The 22,472-nt window shown below is 39.9% G+C and overlaps 1 protein-coding gene across 1 annotated transcript; it reads right to left on the reverse strand.

Moving 5' to 3' along the window:
• Positions 1 to 18,112: 18,112 nt before the first annotated feature.
• On the reverse strand, positions 18,113 to 18,807 carry LOC133748047 (peptidyl-prolyl cis-trans isomerase A-like). The gene has a single exon (XM_062176573.1). It carries the CDS (start codon positions 18,805 to 18,807, stop codon positions 18,313 to 18,315), a length of 495 nt encoding a protein of 164 aa, XP_062032557.1. The 3' UTR covers positions 18,113 to 18,312.
• Positions 18,808 to 22,472: the final 3,665 nt, after the last annotated feature.

The following is a 22,472-nucleotide window of genomic DNA, read 5'->3' on the forward strand; positions in this document are numbered from 1 at the left end:
TTGATTACATGACTACTTAAAATACTTCAGGTTCCAGAAAGAATTATGAGCTAAAATTAATTGTGTTTGAACTGCCATTTCTGGGAACCTCAGTTTCTTCATTGGTTAAATGAGGAATTTTAAATAATCTGTAAGGCTCCTTTCAGCTCTATCATATAATTTTTATTAGCAAGAGAACTCACTCCACTATGTGTGTGGTGCTGACACCATATTGAAGGAGCCCAAATGAACCTATACTGTTTTATAATTATAGAGTTGATCTAATTATTGCAGATAGTACACTAGATAATTTAATCCCTGAAGTAAATTTCACTCAGTGTAGCTGCCTATATTCAAACAAATTGGAAAATTAGATAACCTTGGTCAATACAAAGGAAACTAGCAATCTTTAAATAAACTGTGTGTTTTGAGTTGGCTGATTCACATTTTACATGGCTCAAAAATATACAGACATGTAAGAATACTCATGTTTGTACATAAATAAGTAGTTTTATATATTAGGATAAGATAAGAAAACTTGATTTAGGATTTTTAAGATGTGAAATATCTTTTTTTTTTTTTTTGACAGGCAGAGTGGACAGTGAGAGAGAGAGACAGAGAGAAAGGTCTTCCTTTTCTGTTGGTTCACCCTCCAAGGGCCGCTGTGGCCGGCGCACCGCACTGCGCTGATCCAAAGCCAGGAGCCAGGTGCTTCTCCTGGTCTCCCATGCGGGTACAGGGCCCAAGCACTTGGGCCATCCTCCACTGCACTCCCGGGCCACAGCAGAGAGCTGGACTGGAAGAGGAGCAACCGGGACAGAATCCGGTGCCCCGACCAGGACTAGAACCCAGTGTGCCGGTGCCGCAGGCGGAGGATTAGCTTATTGAGCCGCGGCGCTGGCCAAGATGTGAAATATCTTTAAAAACAAATGTAGCATTAAATTTAAAATAAATCAATAAAATTCCTTTTATTTTTATAAAATATTTTCATTAATATAACTTTTATCAACTTGTTTCAATATTTAAGCATTTATTTACTTGTGAACTTGAAAATTATTTGAAAGATGCTTTACTATTCTCTTCCTTGCTTGCTCCCTTCCAGGCACACTTTCTACTTCTTATTCCTGGAGCACATCATGCATTCTCCCACCACAGGCCCTTTGCACTGAGTGTCCTCTCACACTGGAGCACCTTTTTCTCCTGATACACCCATGACTATCTCCCTCACTGCCTTCAAGTCTTTGCTCAATTATCATTTCCTCAGTGAGGTCTTCCATCTACTCCACATTCATGATCTACAATGGTTTTGATTTCAAGGAAGATCATGAGATCTTTCATCTACTCCATCTTCTTGATATCTACTGCTTTAGTGTGTACCCCAAGGGTTGGTTCTATGAAGAACTAGAAGAATCAGAAGCATGAACCCCAATGTAAAGTACTGAGGTGGTAGGGTCTTCAAGAGATATTGTATCATGGGGATGACCCTTGGAAGGGATTAATGCAGTTCCCAAAGGTCTGGTTAATTCCCAAGAGGGCAGGTTGTTATAAAACGGTGAGCCTGGCCTCCTTCTATTGTATTCCTTCCTATATCTTCATGTGATGTCTTTCTCTAGCACATGCTCCTGTCATGTTATGACACAGACAGAAGGCACAACACAAACTGGACTAAGACATAATTACTCTTACTTTCTCCGAATTTTTATCTATAGTACTAAAAACCTTATAATATGCAATATAATTTTCATAGTTATTATTTTTTGCTTCCTCTGTACTACAATATTAGCTCCTTAAGGAGAGAGATCTTCATTTTTGTTCACATACATGTCTCAAGAGCTTAGAATAGTGCAGTATTTAATGGGGAACTCAATAAATATTTGTTAAATAACTGAATCTGACAATATTCTTGTGTATGTAAATTTCAATGGACACTAATAAATTCACTGAAAATAGTAAGGGACCAAAAACAAATACATCCGTTAGTAATCTGAAAATACTAAGTCTGAGATAACATTTTATAGAAATTCTCATTTTAATTGGCTCCTTAACTATGATTTCTAGTAGCATCTCACCTCTAATGCTGAACCTTGAGTGTCATTGCCCATAAAAAGAGAGGGGAAATATTTGATTTATTTATTAATTAAGTAAAAAATAGGCTTGAAAACCAATCTTGGAAAATAAAAGAAGAAACATGGTATCCAACATATTTAGCCAAGTAAACTCCTACCACAGAGTTATTATCATGGAGAAAAACAAGATCCACAAAGGAAGGATGCACCAAGAAACTTGGTACTCTAACATACAAGAAAGTTTTCTCTTGGCTGGTGCCGCAGCTCACTAGGCTAATTCTCTGCACGCAGCACCGGCACCCCGGGGTTCTAGTCCCAGTTGGGGTGCCGGATTCTGTCCCGGTTGCTCCTCTTCCAGTCCAGCTCTCTGCTGTGGCCCGGGAAGGCAGTAGAGGATGGCCCAAGTGCTAGGGCCCTGCACTCGCATGGGAGACCAGGAGAAGCACCCAGCTCCTGGCTTCTAATCATCGTGGTGTGCTGGCTGCAGCGGCCATTGGGGGGTGAACCAATGGAAAAGGAAGATCTTTCTCTCTGTCTCTCTCTCTCACTGTCCACTCTGCTTGTCAAAAAAAAAAAAAAAAAAAAAAAAGAAAGAAAAAGAAAGTTTTCTCCACTCTTGAAAATAAGAGGTGTTTGGGGCTGGGCACCATGGCTCACTTGGTTAATCATCCACCCGCGGTGCCAGCATCCCATATGGGCACTGGGTTCTAGTCCCAGTTGCTCCTCTTGCAGTCCAGCTCTGCTGTGGCCCAGGAAGGCAGTGGAGGATGGCCCAAGTGCTTGGGCCCCTGCACCCTCATGGGAGACCAGACAGAAGCACCTGGCTCCTTCTTCGGATCAGTGCAGCATTGGCTGTAGCAGTCGTTTGGGGAGTGAATCAACAGAAGAGAAACCTTTCTCTCTGTATCTCTCTCTCTCTCTCTCTCTCTCTCTCTCTCTCACTGTCAATAACTCTACCTGTCAAATAAATTTTTAAAAAAAGAAAATAAGAGGTGTTTTAGATAAGGTAATATGCACACTGAAAGGAGATGCTGTTTACTTATGAGTCCGAAAAACACAGAGATAGAGAACAGTTCTGCACCAACAGAGCAGGTCACACCATAATCAGGAGGATGGCACAACTTGGCAGGCAAAAAGAGTCTAGTTGGCACCCCAGAAGCACCCTCAATTTCTGCGTGTGGCGTTTTTGATGAATTGAGAGGAGGTAGTTCTCCTGTCAGGACTACCATGACTCTACTTCAAGCCACTCATACCTCTTTTGCTGGCATTTGCTGTCACCTTCATCAATTCCAAGATGAAGTGTTCTGTCGAGGTCCCTCACATGTGTACATCATCCATTCCTGTCCTCTCTCTTGCCCCCACATTGATGTAAAAACCTTCTTAACATCCGTTAGGAGATCAGTTTATCACTGCCACTTCTGCCAAGAACCAACAATGGGAAATCCAAAGACATTTTCCCCTGAGGTTTCCAAAATGCCCAACTTCAATATTCCACAGTTTCTTCATTGTGATAAGCCAATAGCACTCCACCATCCCAAACCTACTCGCAAATTTCCAATCACTGAGATGTCACCATGTGCACCTCAAAACCAGAGTCAAATGGCAGGAAGTCACAGTTGGTGTTCATTCTTGCATGTGGTAGGTATGTGCTGAGACAGCTGGTAATCATATCTGTATGACCTAAATCTAGACAGTTAAGCAAGGAAAAGGGTGAATTTTGAGCCAAATTCTTAAAAAAGAAAGGCAGGAGGAGTGAGGGCATTCCATCCCGTGGGAATAAAATAGTGCAAGCTAGAGTCCAGCTATCTGAAATACATTAAAAAAAAAAAAAGAACACTTGTTGTGTTGGAGGAGAAACTGTGTGGGGGAGATGAGACACGGAATCATGACAAAGAAAATGCTGAGGGCAGCTGTGAGCTGTGGGGGAGTCATTTGATGTAACTTCCTTAAGGCCAAATCTCCCTACCACAATAGGAGAGTATTTCACACTTCAGAAGCAAAACTATGCCAGTATTATCTTTCAGCTGAGATTACATATACAAGCATGTTTTTAAAAATGTTTTGCCCACTGAAGAATTTTTCTCTTGGGAAGTAATATTAAAAGTGTTGTCATAATGAAACCACTCAACAACTGAAGGTACACTTTTAAGGCTTCAGTAGTGTTTAGTTGAGGTACCATGACACCAGAAAACACAACAGATCCTTTAGAGGAATAGGAGTGGCCTCTATACTTAGCAACACTGCCTACATTTGTCACAGGTGGGACAGGCTCTGGGACAGCTTTGAATCACAAGGAATTTGATTCATCTTTGCTAAAGACTCTGATGAAGAGGCTAAGTTTGACTTTATAACAATGGTAGAAAGTATTTATAACACATACGTGTACATTGTATTTAAAATATGTTCTGTACATAGAAATAAATATATATATATATATCAATCATATCAAATCATAACATATAGGTAACAGATAAATTCACTTTAACTTGAAAATTTACCCTGGACAGTAGTCTGTAATTGACTTTGGATCATTAAACCAATACTTACCTGAAAATCTGTATATAATCTGTGCTACATGAAGTGGAAGCTTGAAATGCCATTTCAGACACTCAGAGAACTATCAGCTGTCTTACCTTAGAGCAGCCAGGGCAGAAGAAAGGATGAATCTTGGTTTTAGCGCACATCCCCATAACTGTACTCTTCAGTGTCCACAGGGCTTGATTAGTCCATGCACGCTCTTTATTGCCAAGAGAAGGCTGAGACTTTCCAACAAAGAGGCACTTGAATCCAAGGCACAGACCCTCATGGTTTTCCTTCAGTTATGAAGGTTTATTCCAAGGATTCAAGAACACAAAGCTATATGGAAGTTACCCCACTGGCCTGATAATCATGCAGAGATTTAGATTTATTCAAGAACCTCATAGAAACTCAAAAAATGTATTCAGCATTGGGTAAAAGGAATCTGGACGACCTGCTACTCTCCCAGCAGTTGTACTGTTCTAAATAAAAGATATGATTAGGATAATTTGCCAACATTCTCTACAGTGCAGCCATTGGGTGGAATTTTCCCCAGGCCATCTCAAAGAACCCTGAGCTTCCCCATATGCATTCTTTATAGTTACCCCTACCCCTGTTTCTAACTAAATTGTGTCTGGCCTTTGTACCAGAGTGACACTGTGAGCCTGCAGGAAAGAACAGCTTCTGGTCACTTTCCTCCAAAAGTAGTTGCATGCAGAAGGAGTCTTGAGGTACCACAGCTTCCACCAGCCTGCAATACCCAAGAGCACGATGTAGGAGTCCAGGAAGAACCTGTGAGTGAAGCAGTAAGAGGTCACTTAGGTAGCATTGTGTCACAGGTGAACTCCTCAGTCAAGGACACTGAACAGAACCTGGGTCACCTCTCAAGAGTCAGAGCGGAAGCCCCGTCTCGAGAAGTGAATTGACAGTCATTGAGGAGGCACCAGAGTTGGCTCAGGTTGTGAATGATGACTTCTTGGATAGCGGATTGCTAAATCTTCAAGGGAAAAAAATGGATGAACTTAACTGAAGAGCTGGGATAAAAAAGGCAAAGGAAAAAAATGAAATACAAAGAGGCCAAATGTAGAAATGGCATAAACATAAAGCTAAATGATAGTAGAGTTGTCCTTTGGTGTCCATGAGGGATTGGAACTCTCTGTGGATATCAAAGTCTTCAGATGCTTAAGTCCCTTATATTAAATGGTGTAATTTGTGCCTATAACCTACACAGATCCTCTTGCATTCTTTAAATCATCTCTAGATTACTTACAATGCTTTGCAAAATGTAAATGATATGTAAATGACTGTTATACTGTATTGCTTAGAGAATAATGACAAGGAAAAAGATCTGTACATATTCAGTACAGTCACAATTATCTTTTGCAAATATTTTCAATGCATGCTTCGTTGAATTCCTGGACACAGAGTGTGCAGGTAGGAAGGGCTGACAGTACAGGTAACAAATAAATCACCACCCATGGCGCCAAGGTGGCACTGGGGCTCTCCAGGACTCCTCCATACCCAGAAAAACCACCTTACATTAAAGGAGTCATTTGAGCTCAGTCTTGAATGGATAGGCACTCGTGAAGCAGCAGGGCGTGAGAAATCATTGTGACTGCAGCCTAGGATGGGTGCAGGGAAGTGGCAATGATAAAACCCATATAAAGAAAGATGAAAGCAAGCACTCCACCAGAATAAACTTGAATGAAGTGTGCCTGCACCACTTGAGGCCTAAATGAGAAACTGTTGCTCCATCTCACAGCTATTTGAATATCCAGACAGAAGATTCAGAAGAAATCTCACAAACACATGACACTATTCACACTGAACTAAAAACAAAAAATACAAGCGAGTCTCCAGACGTAGTCGGCAACAAGTCTGTGTTAATGAGGCATGGCATAATCTGTCAACTGACTCCGGAACAGAGGCCCACTTCAACAGCCGGGCATGTCAGGAGAACATTGCATGAGATGTCTCAGTTCGTCAATCTAATAAATGAGTTTTCAAATGTCATTTTCCCTCCATATGCAGCAAATATTTTTCTATTATTTAGCTATGCTGCTTTAATTGAGTTAACTCTCGATATACCAGTGTGTTTCCATCTGTGAAAAAAACATTATGTCACTTAACAGAGAAAGAAAGCAAGAGATTGGAGGGAGTGACAGTTCAGAGGGACATGCGGAATGGGCCTAACAATACAGAAAATAACCATGCTAACTTTATATTTTTCAATTAAAGTTCATAAAATCAGCTGGTGATTTGCCTTGTAGTTCATTAACAGAAACATTATCCATGCTAAATATCTTTCAAAGCAAAGTAAGCACTTCAATTAAAATCCTACAGACAGAGGCTAATGCTCTTGATCTATTTGCCATATGTGACAACTGTAATTGAGGTATTAACAGCATTTGTGAAAACAGCACAAAATGATACACATGTTAAACCTGAGCAAAACAAATCACAGGTCTAAAATGTGGCACACGGATCTTCTCACACGTGGCAAAAATCCAGAAAACATACTTAGAAAGGTGACAAATTTAGTCATTAGGATATTTTTGCTGATTCAGAAGTGGTTAAGTCAATAATACCTAAACTGCCAACACTAAACTTTAAAAAAACAATTGAAGGAAATATTGCCAAGCCCCAAGTGTTTTACTAACTTTTTAAACTTGATATTCAATTAAATATATTTTAAATTCTTTCCTTTATAAGAACCCTGAAACAAGTGTTCTCAGTCCTTGGAGACTTTTTCTACACATGAACTTAATACACATACCACTTTCACATGTACAAGCTTTGAGTGTGTGTGATCTATATGGAATATGAATTAGTCATTCAGAATGGATAGCTTGACTGGAGAGTGTTGGCCTCACCTAGGGTCCCTTGGTTACCTAATCTCTCAATTTATGTGATGGATATAAACAGTCAAATAGAAGAAAACATATCTTCAGGGGTTGAATAATTTAATTTAGCCATCTGCATTGATCAGATTTGTTGTATAAAATAGTCATTTCAATTTGTGCTAGTTGTATGTATTAAACAGTGCATTATGTTTTCATAAAGAGATACAGGAGGGGCCAGCGCTGTGGTGCAGCCGGTTAATGTTCTGGCCTGAAGCGCCAGCATCCCATACGGACACCAGTTTAAGACCCGTCTGCTCCACTTCCCATCCAGCTCTCTGCTATGGCCTGGGAAAGCAGTAGAAGATGGCCCAAGTCCTTGGGCCCCTGCACCCATGTGAAAGACATGAAAGAAGCTCCTGGCTCCTGGCTTTGGATCGGTGCAGCTCTGGCCATTGGAGAGTGAACCATTGGATGGAAGACCTCTCTCTCTCTCTTTCTCTCTCTGCCTCTCCTCTCTGTGTAACTCTGACTTTCAAATAAATAAATAAATCTTTAAAAGAGAGAGAGAGAGAGAGAGAGAGAGATACAGGATATTTTAGCTGAAGGAGGCTTTAGAAATTAATCATTTATTTTGCAGATAAGAAACCGAGGAATCACTATTTGCCTAATTCAATCAGCACAATCAGATCAGGAAAAAAATGCATTTGCTGCACTCTGATTCATTGCAATTAGTTTTCTAGAACCAATATGGTAAGATAGGACCACTTGGGTACAGTGATTTTAGGATGGAGATTTCCAAGCAAAATAGCACAAATGTGCAGATATTGGTCGTTAGACCCTAGCATGCTGGGTAGTGCCTGAGCTTGAGCAAAGCTGACCCTTTATCCAGGTATTCCAAACAAATATACTCATTTTTCCTACTTCAATGATGTGCAGTAATTGGAAAGAACTTGATCTTTGACACTTCAGGCAATTAAGTCAAATCTATTCATACCTTTGATACTGCCTCTATGACGTTCCGGGCTTAGCTTCTATCACTTGTGCAAATACTTCCCAGGAAGTTCTTTCACTTACCATAATATGCTAGATTTTTGGAGGGATACAGTTATGAGTAAGATACAACACATTGTATTAATCAGAATAGCAAAGGCAATCCTGTGGTAACAAAAAAATACCAACAACTCAGACTTAATCCAACTCAGTAATTCCAATGCATGAAAAATGCACTCCTCTGTTATTTTTATGACATCTGGAACATATGGCCTCCAAGGTCACGACAGCAGAGGAAAAGCAAAATGGGAGAGACATACCAGGTCTTTAACTACTGGACCCAGAAGTGACAGCACATTAATTCTACCCATGTCTCCTTGGCCAGAATTCATAATATGTTCTAATTGCCAGAGTGCTAGAAAGCGTAGGGGATCACATAAATATTTTCCCCTTTATTTATAAAGAAAAAATATACATTCATACCTTTATACAGATCTTATTCTAATATGCCATGTTTCTGTTTTCACTTATATAATTATTAGTAACTATAATACTTACTCACCCAATGAATTCTAATTTAGTACCCTCAGAATACATGGCAGTTGGGTGGAGATTCCCAACATAAAAACAGAGTCCTTTTATTCAGATGAAATATAGTACTACTAATAATAGTTTACAGCAAATAGAGCTCCATGAATTTTAATTCTGCCACATATATGAAAATAATAATAGCTATTTCCTTTGCTCAGACAGCTATTAACAAAACCTCACAAAGTGGGTGTTTACATAGAACAGAAACTTATTTCTCACTGTTCTGGAGACTGAGAAGACCAAAATGAAGGCAAATGTGGTAACTGTTGAAAGATGATCCCCTGGTTCACAAATGAGGCCTCCTTGCCACGTCCTTGTATGGCAGAAGGCACAAGGCAACTCTCTGGGGCCTCTTTTATAAGGACATGAATTCCATTGATGGGGGCATGATTTTAATCACCTAATGATTTAATCACCTCCCATTAGGCTTCGCTTTAGGGAACAAGATTTCAATGTATGAACTTGGGGAGAACACAAATATTCAAATCATAGCTTCAACCTTGAGTGATTGTAAGAATTAAAAACAAGTTTAAAATATTTAGCATAGTAGCATGTACAAGGAAGTACTAAAAACACATTAGTTGTTACTGTTGTCATCAGCAGCATCATGGTTGCTTTGTTGCTTGATTTCATTTTATTATTTGCAAATCATATTTAGCTTCATGGCAGTGATTTAGATTTAAAAGGTTAAGCCGTTGGCCCTGGTATACACAGCAGAAAGTATAAGAGCATGGTTTCCTATACAACTGCTCTGAAACTTAGTCCAGCCAGCTGCTCTATAATTTTTAACAGGAAGAAGTAAGGCAATCCCAAGTTTACCTTTAATTTTGGGACAATTCATTAGTTGTACACGATTGTTAATTAGGAAACAGTTTGAACATCTTTCCTATTCTAATACTTTAACCACATCTACTTTTAACCAAATGATTTATGACAAAAAAAAAAAAAATGAACTAACTTTAAAAAAAAAAGAAAAACAAATCTATGAAATCTCTGCCTAAAACTGATGACTAGGAAAGTCTCTCCCAATCCCAAAATTTGATGATTCTGCATTGACCAAGTGTACCAAAATTTCTCTTCACCTGTTGCACTGTAAGTGTTATTCTCACACTCAGTGGTAACATAAGCTTTTGCTTAATCTCAGGGAACAAAAAGACATTTGTTAGTTATATCATGGGACATACCATGCCAGTCTCAGACCCAGACAAGTCCCTCACAATGTGTCCAGCGTATTAATCCCTCCTGGAGTCTGATGAAGAACTCTGATGTGATCCAGTAGTGCACTACTGTAGAAAGAGAGTGCAGTAGGGGCGTACCCCACACATCTGCTAATGATTCAGTGACAGTGAATTGCCCAGAATGCAGCTCTGGAAGACCTTGTGTGAGCACTGTTGTGAGGTCACCTTTATGTGTACAACAGAGCCATTACAATTTATCATCTTAAACAAGAGTATTATTAGGGTTAAAGGAGAACATTATCCAAATTTACACCTGAACCATAGGACAGTCCTTGGAAATCCAGGATATATGGTCACTTTAGATAAATTGCCTTTCAGAGGAGAAAAATCAAGCAATAAAAGGCCTGGGATCCTGGCAATCATGCGAAATGAGTACACTGAAGACATTCAGCTGAGGAGAAGTAAGGGTGTGTGGAAGTATGTATTCACATGCACTGAAAGTTCTGAAAGAACCATCATCTGGCAGAGTGGAAAGGCCTATGCACTCCTGCACACACACAAAAAATAGAATTATGGTCAAGAAGCAGATTCAGGCTCAATATATAACAGACGCTTTCTTCCCAACAGAAGAAGCCGCCTGCTTAAAATCTTCTCTCCCTGTCTTGAATGCATCCAAGCTGAGGAAGAGTGAATCTCTCTCATGGGCTGGTGGGATTTTTGTACCATGAGTGGGGAATTCCATACATAGCTCCTAAGATAATTTGTAGATCATAATTTCCAAAGAGTTATTATGAAAAGCATTATTTCTTTTGTAAATCCAAGAATTTCAGGCATCAGTAAATAGTCTATACTCAAACTAAGGCAGATGGAGATAACCTACTACAGAAGAGAAAAAACAGAAATTTTCCAGCGTGACTGGTCATCTACGACAGGTCACAGAAGATAACACAATTCCACGCCTGATTTGCAAGCATGAAAGAAAATCATGGCAGTATATTGTTACCAAGAATATAATTAACTAGTATCACCTCAGAAATATGAAACCTTAAAATTCTCAAAACCGTTATTTACTTGTGTAAACTCCAAAGATTTAAACACATTGAAAAATGTAGAATTTCATTAACTCTTGAATCCTTTGTAACTAGCATATTTCTTTATTAAGTCTTCTGAAAGAGGATGAAATTTTGACTAGATTATGGTGATAAAATATGTTTTTCCCTTAAATTCTCCTTATTCTCCATTTTCTCCTCCTTGAGGCAACTGCATCTCAGGGTAAAATTTCCTAATGCTTCTTTCCTGCTCGTTTTCTTACAGGAGACAGTCAAATCAAATCAGGTTTCCTACAATTAAAATGCTAACAAAGGTAATAAGCCACCATCTGCTAAAGATTTCATATTTTAAAAGTGGTTTTGATACCTTAATCCCAGTGTGATTAAATTCTAATAACAGAATCCCAGAAACCAGTCTTATCAACTCAGAATTATTTAGCGGAAAATTTTTTTTAAGATTTTTATTAATTTGAAAGATATGCTCAGAACCCTGGCCCAGAACCCTGGAACCCCATCTGGTTTTTTCAGGTGAATGGCAGGGACCCAAGTACTTGACCAACTTCAACTGATTTCCAAGACAGCTTAGCAAGAACCTGACTCCAAAGAAGAGCAACTGGGACTTGAACTGGCATTCTGAAATGTAACACTGGCATCACAAGTCAGAGCTTGAACAGCTGTGCTGCAAAGCCTATCCCTAGAGGGGAATTCTTGGCCTCTGAATTTACATTGTGTAGGAAGCTACCAATTAGTCAATTAGTCAATTAGTCAATTAGTCAATTTTATACTAAATTCATCTACTCTAGTAACACCAAAGGTAGACTTTTACAGTCTTCATCTATTAATAATGACAGCTGGATATCATTTATTCATAATTCAATGTGTCAACCATTGCACTAAACCCTTTACATATATTATCTCCTCCTATAATCCTAACAACTGTATAAATTATATATTATGATCATAGGACTAGAAATAAAGAAACTTAGGTGCAAAAAGTTTGGGGAATTTGTTTAAAATTATATAAGTAAGCAGTGTATCTGGAACTTGTCATTAGGGCTATCCAATTCCCAAGCCTACACTGTCAATCTGCAGGTTCTACTACCCCTCAGTATGCAGAAACTAACTGAAGCCTTTCAAATGTGCATACCAGAAAAATGCATAGAAAGGAGAAAGTACTCTTTCTTTATATCTCATTCAATAATTTGTATTTGACTTTCTTCCATTGATGCTTAAGCCTGCTTCAAATTTAATCAGAATGCAGACATTTCAGGACTCATTAGAGACTATTTAGCTCCTCTCAAGCTTCGATATTCTCCTCCTCTTTGTTTCAGAAACATGAGTTTAACATCTCATTCTCTCTCTTTTTTTTTTTTTTATTAAGTTCTTTTTGGCAAAAGTTTCTTCCTGGAAACTGAAACTTCAAATTTCCTTCTTTCTACTGTTTCCTTTAAACAGAAGTTTTAGTGATTTAACAGAACAGAATTAATTATCTCCATATTAACCCAGAGGGGAAAAGAACAGAGATTTAAAAATACAGATAAACATCCTGTCTCTTTGCCTCTCCACTTCTCCCACCAAACTGATGTAATTGATCAGTATCTGACAATTAATCAAACTGTATGGTCAACTGGGCACGAAATGGTCGTGCTTTATTGCTTGTTAATGAGGAGTAGCTAGATTGATGGTTGCAGACTGAATACCAAGAAGTACTGGCTGCCCATAGAGCAGGAGGAAGAGGTTCTGCTGAATCTCACAGGCAGCCTCAGGTTCACCCCATTTTAACAACCAGCAGTATGGCTCATTCTGAATAAGCAGATTTTGTCCCCTTTTACAAAACTTATGGGAATCTCACACACTAAGTGTGAAAGGAAGAAAATTTGTGATCACTATGAAGGGAAAGTGGGCCAATCATCAGAACTTCATTTTGTTCAATTGGAACGTGGGTGGTAGGGTGGGTACACACAATTCTCATTAAGAAAGGATGGCAACAGCTGGACTATGTGTGTCTCAGCCCCTCCTACAGTCCCTTGTGGCAATCTTACCTCTATTCAAAAGCCATAGTAAATAGGCTCAGAGATTTTTCCAGTGGATCCTGGTGACAGTAAAGGAAGTTTGGCCCTCTCAGGGAGTTTACTCTGAGACAGATAAACAATATGTAAAAAGCCATGGATGAAGCTTTCAGTGCCCTGGATTGGTTTTACAATGTTGATGGAGGTAATCCACTACAGAATAAGAAACCAAGCCCAAGAAATATAGATAAATTCTGACATCAGCCCTGCTACACTTAAAAAGTCATGATTCCTTATATTGAAACCAAGTGAGAATTTATGAGATGTTGACTTTGTAAGGTAGCAACAAGTGCCCTGGATTAAAGTTGACTCTTATAAAAATTGTCACGGGGTGGGGGGGTGGGGGGGGTGGCGCTGTGGCTTACTTGGTTAATCCTCTGCCTTCGGCCCTGGCATCCCATTTGGGCACCGGGTTCTAGTCCTGGTTGCTCCTCTTCCAGTCCATCTCTCTGCTGTGGTCTGGGAGGGCAGTGGAGGATGGCCCAAGTGCTCGGGCTCCTGCACCCTCATGGGAGACCAGGAGGAAGCACCTGGCTTTGGCTTCGGATCGGCACAGCTCCGACCGTAGCGGCCATTTGGGAGTGAACCAACGGATAGAAGAACTTTCTCTCTCTCTCTCTCTCTCTCTCACTGTCTAACTCTGCCTGTCAAATAAAAAAAATTGTCATGGTGGGAACCAAGACCAAATTAGACAGAAGACATAAACCCTGAGATACCCAGCTAGTAATCAACACGGATATGGCTATAGAGCTAAGGATTTCTAAAGCGAAAGTTGATGGCGTTGGTTATGATGACCTTGCTGCTTGGCATTGGGCTTTTATTGGATCAAAAACACTGAAACAGCCTTTGGTTGAGCTCTATGCAGCTGCTGTGGTCCTCACAATAGAAAGTGAATATGACTTATTGGAATCAACTTTCTTTCTCCTATGTGATCCTGTCTCCTTCCCTCATCCAAACTCAATTGCTTTAAAGACAAAGTCAGTTACAGATGGAACCAAGATGGCAAGGGCACCACAGGCCATATGCACCTACCCAATTATGCTGAGTAACTGTGAAGAGGAAAAACAAAAACTTCTCTGGCTTGTTGGATGTAGAAGAACAAGTTATCATCCTGCCTATTATCAAGTGGGAAGAAGTTGTGCCAATTTAGCCAACAGAGCTTGGGCAATGTCCCCAGTGAGGAAAGGAAATAAGCTAACCCTGTGAGTGGGGCTCTTTGGGGTTGTTACTAAACTAGATTCAGCATTGTAAATTGCATTGCTGAATATATAATTGGTATTGATGTTTTACAAGCCTATACTGTGAGTGCTTACAAACGCCAGAAGGATGTCTCCTATTGAGGAACAACTACATGTAGAGAACTACTTAGCGAGACACCTAAGTGGCTCTTTAACCCATGTACTTGTTCCCACCCCAAGTGGTTCAACAGGAACACTATAGAATTCCAGGAGGAAAAAAAGCACAAACACAGCTCTATGACTAAGGATTAAAAGCACTAAGGGTAGTGAAAGTTGCAACCGCCTGAATGGCTCATAAAAGGACCAATGCCAACTGGAGGTTTAAAGTGGCTTCAATGCCAATGAATTCAGTAGTTTCTCCTGCAGCCCCAGCTATTTCAGACACTATGACTGTAACTTAATCCATTGCACAGATTGATGGCACTTGGTATGCTGCCTTGGAATTGCCACTGCTTCATTTCCTAGAACAGTTCACAGTCCTGTTGCAAGGTTTCCAACACATATTTGCTAGGCCTATTTAAACTCCACTTTTATGTGCCACCAATGAGTGGGTCAGAATTTAGCACAGATGCTTCTGCTCCATGGTGTCCAAAACTTTCACTTGAGAGTTGATGTTTTATGGGTTAACAAATCAGAATCCTCAGTCTCAATGATTCTGACTGTACTGTTAGCATACTTCTATTGGTAGGGGTAGCTGAGAAACTCCTATGAAATTCAAAGGCCTTAACTAAGTAAATGTCCTTAGGATCAAGCAAACAGATTCACAATACTTAATGTCTCTGGCAACTAAACAGCTATCTCTTTGCCTCTCCCTTCATCCACCAAAAAGAAGGTTTAACACCTACTACACCCAGGATTTTGGAGTCAGCACGTGACTTGGTCATTTTTCTCTGCTAAACTAAAAATAAGTATCCACTGGTTGGGGTTTAACCAGTAGGCTGAACTAGAGGTTGTCCTTCAGGTCAGAGTACGCCAGCTACTTTTGGAGGCCCCAAAACATAATGACCTTGTTGAGCTACAATCTTCTGAGATTAATGATTCTGCTGATTGGAGACTGGCAAATGAATTGTGACAGGTTGTTAGATTACATGAGGGTAACATTTCAGGCTCTACATAGTTTATGATACCTAACTGCTCTTCGATCATCTTATTAGAAGTTTGTGAAAATATGCTCTATATAGACCTCTAGTTTTAAAAAAGCATTTCTTTTGGGGATGGCACATTCGTTTCCATTTTTTTTTAAGCAACATGAGCACACTCAATTTAAATACAGCTTCTATGTTTCCATCTTAAATCCCCTCTCACAGGAACAAAAGTTTATGTGCCATAATAAACTGAAAAAGGGCAGAAATGGGTACTGAGGAAAATAAGGAAGATTTTCATGTTATTCTATTTTAAAGAATGCATTACTAAAACAAAAAGAATTCATTACTAAAGATAAATGACCACATTTTATAGAACTTAACATTTTAATTAAAATGCAGTTTATAGAGCTTATGAGGGCTTCTATGAGGAGCTTAAAATATGAGAGGCTTAAGATCCTTGAAAACATCAGAATTTAAAACTATTCATTTTCTTATTGTCCTCTGGACTATTTATTTATTAAATTATTAGATGAGCATCAAAATAGGGGCCAGGGATACTAATACCATCTTACATGTTAAAGTGATCATATTAAGTGTACAACTGATCATATAGATAGGATTAAGTGTCAAAGGGATGACATAACTAAGACCAAGTGTCTGATAATAACAATAGATAGAATTAAAAAGGAGAGAATGATCCTACATGGGAAGCAGGACACACAGCAGACTCATAGAATGATAAATGCCCTAAATAGCACTCTGACCTCAGAATCAGACCTTAAGGCATCAAATCTGGCTGAAAAGCCCATGAGAGCATTTCAGGCATGGAAAGCCAAGACACTGTGGCAAAAAAATGATCTACATGAAGGATCTCTATGAGTGAGATTCCAGTGGAAAGAAGGGGCCATCAAAGAAGGATGTACTTTTCTCTGAAAGGAGGAGAGAACTTCCATTTTGCTTATGGCCTTGTCTAAGGCTTCCATAGCCTTGAAATAAGAGTGTCAATTGTTAAATCAACAACAGGAGTCACTGTGCACTTGCTCATATGTAGGACCTTTGTTCTTAATGAGTTGTACTATGAGAATTAATGGTAAAATATGTCTTCAAACAGTACTTTATACTTTGTGTGTCTGTGTGGGTACAAACTGCTGGAATCTTAGTATAGAGTTGATCTTCTGTATATAAAGATAATTAAAAGCAAATCTTACTTTAGAATGGGATGGGAGAGTGAGTAGGAGGTGGGGCAGTTTGGGGGTGGGAGGCCAGGTATGAGAGAAGAACTGCTATATTCCAAAAGTTGTACCTATGAAATTTATATTTATTAAATAAAAGCTTTCTAAAAATAGTAGGGGACAGAACTGTGGCACAGTAAGCTAAACTGCTCCCTGCAATGCGAGCACCCCAGATCAGAGTGCCTGTTCATGACTCTGTTGCTCCACTTTCAACCAAGCTCCCTGCTAATGGGCCTGGGGAGGTGGAAGATAATGGCCCAAGTGATTGGACTCCTGCAATCCGTATGGGAGACCCAGATGGAGTTCCTGGCTCCTGGCATCAGCCTGGTGCAGTCCCTGCCCTGTAGCCATTTGGGGAGTGAACCAGCAAATGGAAGCTTGCATTCTCTCTCTCTCTCTCTCTCCCTCTCTCTCTCTCTCCCTCTCTCTCTCTCTCCCTCTCTCTCCCCTCCACTTCTCTCCCTCTCTCCCTGTCACTTTTCCTTTCAAATAAATAAATGTCTCCCAAAAAATAAAATATATTAATTAAAGAGCAAAGTATTGAGTCCTTTCATTTAGTATATAACTACAATGTATAGAGTTGAAAGTATATTCAGGCATTTTGAATCAGATGAAAGTCCATTTTGTTTACAAATAGTAAAATCAGGGTCAGTGCTATGGCCAAGTAGGTTGGGTTGCCACCTACAGCGCTGGCATCCCAGTTTGTTTTTGTTGTATAAGATTGCTTTAGTTATTCGGGCCTCATGCATTTCCGTATGAATTTCAGCATCACTTTTTCTAGATCTGAGAAGACTGTCTTTGGTATTTTGATTGGTATCCTGTTGAATCTGTAAATTGCTTTCAGAAGAACAGACAACTTGACGATATTGTTTCTTTCAATCCATGTAGTAATTTCTGATGCTTCTTTTATTTCTGTGGTACAACAGACACATCTTCTTTCTTCATCTCCAGTTTTATTGACTTGGGTCTTTTCTCTCCTTTTTTTTTTGGTTATTTGGGCCAATGGTGTGTCAATTTTATTGTATCAAAAAACTAGGTCTTTGTTTTGCTTTTGTATCTTATTTTTGGATACAGTTTTGTTGATCTTTTGTATTTTTTTATATACAGTTTCATTGATTTCTTCTCTAATTTAAGTATTTCTTTTCTCCTACTAGTTTTGGGTTTGGCTTATTGTTGTTTTCCTAGATCCATGAGATGCATTGATAGTTCATTTATTTGGTGCCTTTCCAATTTCTTGATGTAGGCACCAGTTACTATACTTCCCTCTTTTTTTTTTTCGTTGTTTATGTTTTTATTTTATAATCATAAGTTTTAACTCTGCAATTCCGCTAGACTTGGAGGGGAAGTAAGGAAAACACGGAACCAAAGACCTGCAGGGAGAGCACAATTCAGGGTGTCACGAGCAGATGGGGCGGAGGGCGCTCTCCTGAGCTAGAGGAATGGTCAGGCGGGTGAGATAAAACTCGTCAGATGCATTAGAGTTGTCCACAGTTGGCAATGGTGATCTTCTTGCTGGTCTTGCCGTTCTCAGACCCAAAGTGCTCCATGGCTTCCACAATGCTCATGCCCTCTTTCACTCTGCCGAAGACCACATGCTTGCCATCCAACCATTCAGTCTTGGCAGTGCAGATGAAGAACTGGGAGCCGTTTGTGCTGGGCCCAGCGTTTGCCATGGACAAGATGCCAGGACCTGTGTGCTTCAGCAGGAAGTTTTCATCCTCGAACTTCTCTCCATAGATGGACTTGCCGCTGGTGCCATTGTGGCGTGTGAAGTCACCACCCTGGCACATAAACCCCGGAATAATCCTGTGAAAGCAGGAACCCTTATAACCAAATCCTTTCTCTCCGGTGCTCAGAGCACGGAAGTTTTCTGCCGTCTTTGGAACTTTGCCTGCAAATAGTTCGAAGGAGACGCGGCCCAAAGGCTTGCCATTGACGGCGATGTGGAAGAACACGGCGGGGTTGACCATGGCTGTCGGAGAGCAGCTGCGGGCAACAATGGTGTCTGCAAAGCCTATACTTCCCTCTTAACACTGCTTTTGCTGTATCCCATAAGATTTGATATGTTATATTGTGATCTTCATTTGTTTCCAGAAATTTTTTTACTTTTTTTGATCTCTTCTTTGACCCACTATTCATTCAGGAGAATGTTGTTTAGTCTCCAGGTATTTATGCATACTCTAGAGATTCCTGAGTTGCTGATTTCCAGCTTCATTGCATAGTGATTCAAGAAGATATGTGGTATGATTTTTATTTTTTTTTTAATTTGCTGAGACTTGCTTTATAGCCTAGCATATGGACAATCTTAGAGAAAGTTCCATGCGCTGGTGAGAAAAATGTGTATTCTGGGGCTGTAGGGTGGAAGGCTCTGATGATAACTGTTAGGTCCATTTGGTCTATAGTGTCAATAAACTCTGATGTTTACTTGTTGATGTTTACTTGCTGAAAGTGAGTTACTGAAATCCCTCATTTCTATTTTATTGAGTCTATATCTCCATTTAATTCCATTAACATTTCTTTTAGATAGCCAGGTACACTGTAATTTGGTGCATGTACATTTATAATAGTCACATCTTCCTGTTGAATTGATCTTTTTATCATTATATAGTGTCCTTTTTTTTCTCTGTTAATAGCTTTGGTGTTAAAGTCTATTCTGTCTGATATAAGGAAGGCTATACCAGCTCATTTTTGGTTTCTGTTAGCATGGATTATCTTTTTCCATTCTTTCACTTTCAGTCTGCATGCATCTTTGTTGGTAAGATGTGTTTCATATAGGGAGCAAATAGATGAGCTTTCTTTTTTAATCCATTCAGCCAGTCTATGTCTTTTAACTGAAGAGCTGACACCATTTACATTGAAGATGAATTTTGTTAAGTACTGACTTTGCCCTGCCATGTTTCTGTAAATGGTCTTAATTTTGTATTTTGGGTTTCCTTTGTACTTCTACTGGGTCATTTTCTGAATTCATCTTATTTCATAGTGGTGTTCCTATTTCTGTGTTATGTGTAGCATATCTCTGAGCATCTTTTGTAGGGCTGGGTTACAAATTCTTTCAATTTCTCTTTGTTGTGGAAGATTTTTATTTCTCCTTCATTCATAAAAAGAGCTTTGCAGAGTACAGTATTCTAGGTTGACAGGGTTTTTTCTCTTAAGACTTTGAATATATCTCACCATTCTCTCCTTGCCTATAAGGTATCTGATTAGAAGTCTGCAGTGAGTCTAATTGGGTTTCCTCTGAATGTGATTTGGCATTTCTTTCAAGCACATGTTAAGATTGTTTCTTTATGTTTTACTGTGGAGAGTTTTACTACATTTTTTTTAGAAAACTTTTTTTTGACAGGCAGAGTGGACAGTGAGAGAGAGAGACAGAGAGAAAGGTCTTCATTTTCCGTTGGTTCAGCCTCCAATGGCCACTGCAGCCGGCACACTACAGCTGGTGCACCGCGCTGATCCGAAGCCAGGAGCCAGGTGCGTCTCCTGGTCTCCCATGTGGGTGACCAGGCCATCCTCCACTGCACTCCCGGGCCACAGCAGAGAGCTGGACAGGAAGAGGAGTGACCAGGACAGAATCCAGCGCCTCGACCGGGACTAGAACCTGGTGTGCTGGTGGAGGATTAGCCTATTGAGCTGCAGCGCCGGCCTAGAAAACCTTTTATGTAATAAATATAAATTTTGAATGTACAACTTTTGAATTATAGTGTTTTTTCCCCCCATAACCTACAATATGTTGTGGTGAATATCTTTTCTGGCTGTGTCTATTGGTAGTTCTGTGTACTTCCTGTACTTGGTGTATCTTTCTTTCTCCAGACTGTTTTCTGTTACTATTTCATTAAAAAGGCCTCCTAATCCTTTCTCTCTTTCCACGCCTTATGGAACTCCTAGGATTCATATGTTGGGTCATTGGATAGTATTTTGTAGGTCTCCAACCATGATTTTTAGTTGTCTAATTTCTTCTTCTTTTGGTCCGGGTATAATATTTCCAGAAATTTGTCTTCTAGTTCTGATATTATTTCTTTTGTCTCATCTATTCTGTTGTTAAGGCTTCCCACTGCATTTTTTATATGGTCTATTGAATTCTTCATTTCTAGTATTTCATTCTGACTTCTCTTTAATATCTCAATTTCTTGTGAGCACTTTTCATTTAGAACATGAATTTGCTTCTGATTGCTTCTGAGTAATCTGGTGATTAACTATCTGAATTATGTTTCTGGCATATCTTCAATCTCTTCATGTTCACTTTCTATTACTGAAGAGTTGTAGTGTTCTGTTGTGGGGGTGAGCTTATAGTATCTTCCTTATTCTTAATTAGGGATTTTTCTTTTTTTTTTTTTTTTGGCATTTGTGTATTTTTTTTTTTTGGTCTGGTTACTTTTCTCTTTAATTTGTGTCTTTGTGATTTAGTGGGATGTCTGCACTTTTAGTGAGCTCCAAGAGGTGTGTGCTGGATGTGGCCTGGGTGCTCTGTTCATTATTCAGAGGTGGAGGAGGTACCCAATGTAAAGCCCCATGGGGCTTTGTATCTTTCCTCTGGTTTTTTGGTTAGAGGAAGTTGTTCACTTCTGTTGATGTGACCCATCCTTTTCCTCACAATTGTAGGATGCCCCTCTGTTAGTCTCTGGTGTGTTCAGGATTGTATCACCTTGCTTAACAAACTGCATCTCTAATCTATGGAGATTTTCTTTTGGTGAGATTTCCCTCTGTTATGAGCTGCTATGTGTCTGCGTTGCAAGTAAAAGCACGCATCCCTGCCTACTGGAGCCCAGCTCACTTCTCAATTGTGGTGGAGGTGGGTACAAGCTCCAGTGCATGGAGCCCCACCTACAGAGTCCTGGCTCATTTTTCAATGATGGATGGAACAGGCTCAAGTTTTCAATAGTCAGGACTTCTCCTTGTTGTACAGCTTGCATGTTGGGGAGGAAATTCTGAAATGTTGTGATCCTCTTTCCTGGTTGGGGTGTGCTGAGGTGGCCTCTGCAATTGATGGGCATGTGCACTGGAGGCAAAGATAGGAGCCCCTGTTTATGTTCAAAAAGGTAAACAAACAATATGGCTTCTCCAAGCCAGCTGCAGGTCTAGCTGGTGAGGAGAAGGGACAGAGATGGGCAGAGGGTGCCCAACTTCTGTTTGTTCCTCTATATCTTCTCTTTCTTCCTTCACAGAACTTCACAAGCAGTTCACCAAGCTCCCCCTCCCTCTGCTATTTGCAGCTCCATGGACCTGCAATTTCCCATCCAACCTGCTCCACTGGGGGCTGGCACAAACCTCCCCTGACCACACCTCTGCCAAGCCTCCGCCACTTCCCTTTCTTGTTTGCTATTTCAGCATGGACCTGCCCAGTCTCTGTTGGTCTCCTGGCCTTCCCATTGCAAATTTCCCATGGCTGTATCTCCGGTGTGTATCTTCTCCTTTTTAACTATCTATTGTGGCCTACATGACTTGGATTGTCTTGTTAATATACCACCATCTTAGGATACCCCATATAATTCAACATTATTATTATTTTGTTTTGTTTTGTTTTGTTTTGTTTTGACAGGCAGAGTGGACAGTGAGAGAGAGAGAGAGAGAGAGAGAGAGAGAGAAAGGTCTTCCTTTGCCGTTGGTTCACCCTCCAATGGCCGCTGCGGCTGGCATGCTG

This window comes from Lepus europaeus, chromosome 2 (genome assembly GCF_033115175.1).
Source record: "Lepus europaeus isolate LE1 chromosome 2, mLepTim1.pri, whole genome shotgun sequence".
NCBI classification, from domain to species: Eukaryota; Metazoa; Chordata; class Mammalia; order Lagomorpha; family Leporidae; genus Lepus; species Lepus europaeus.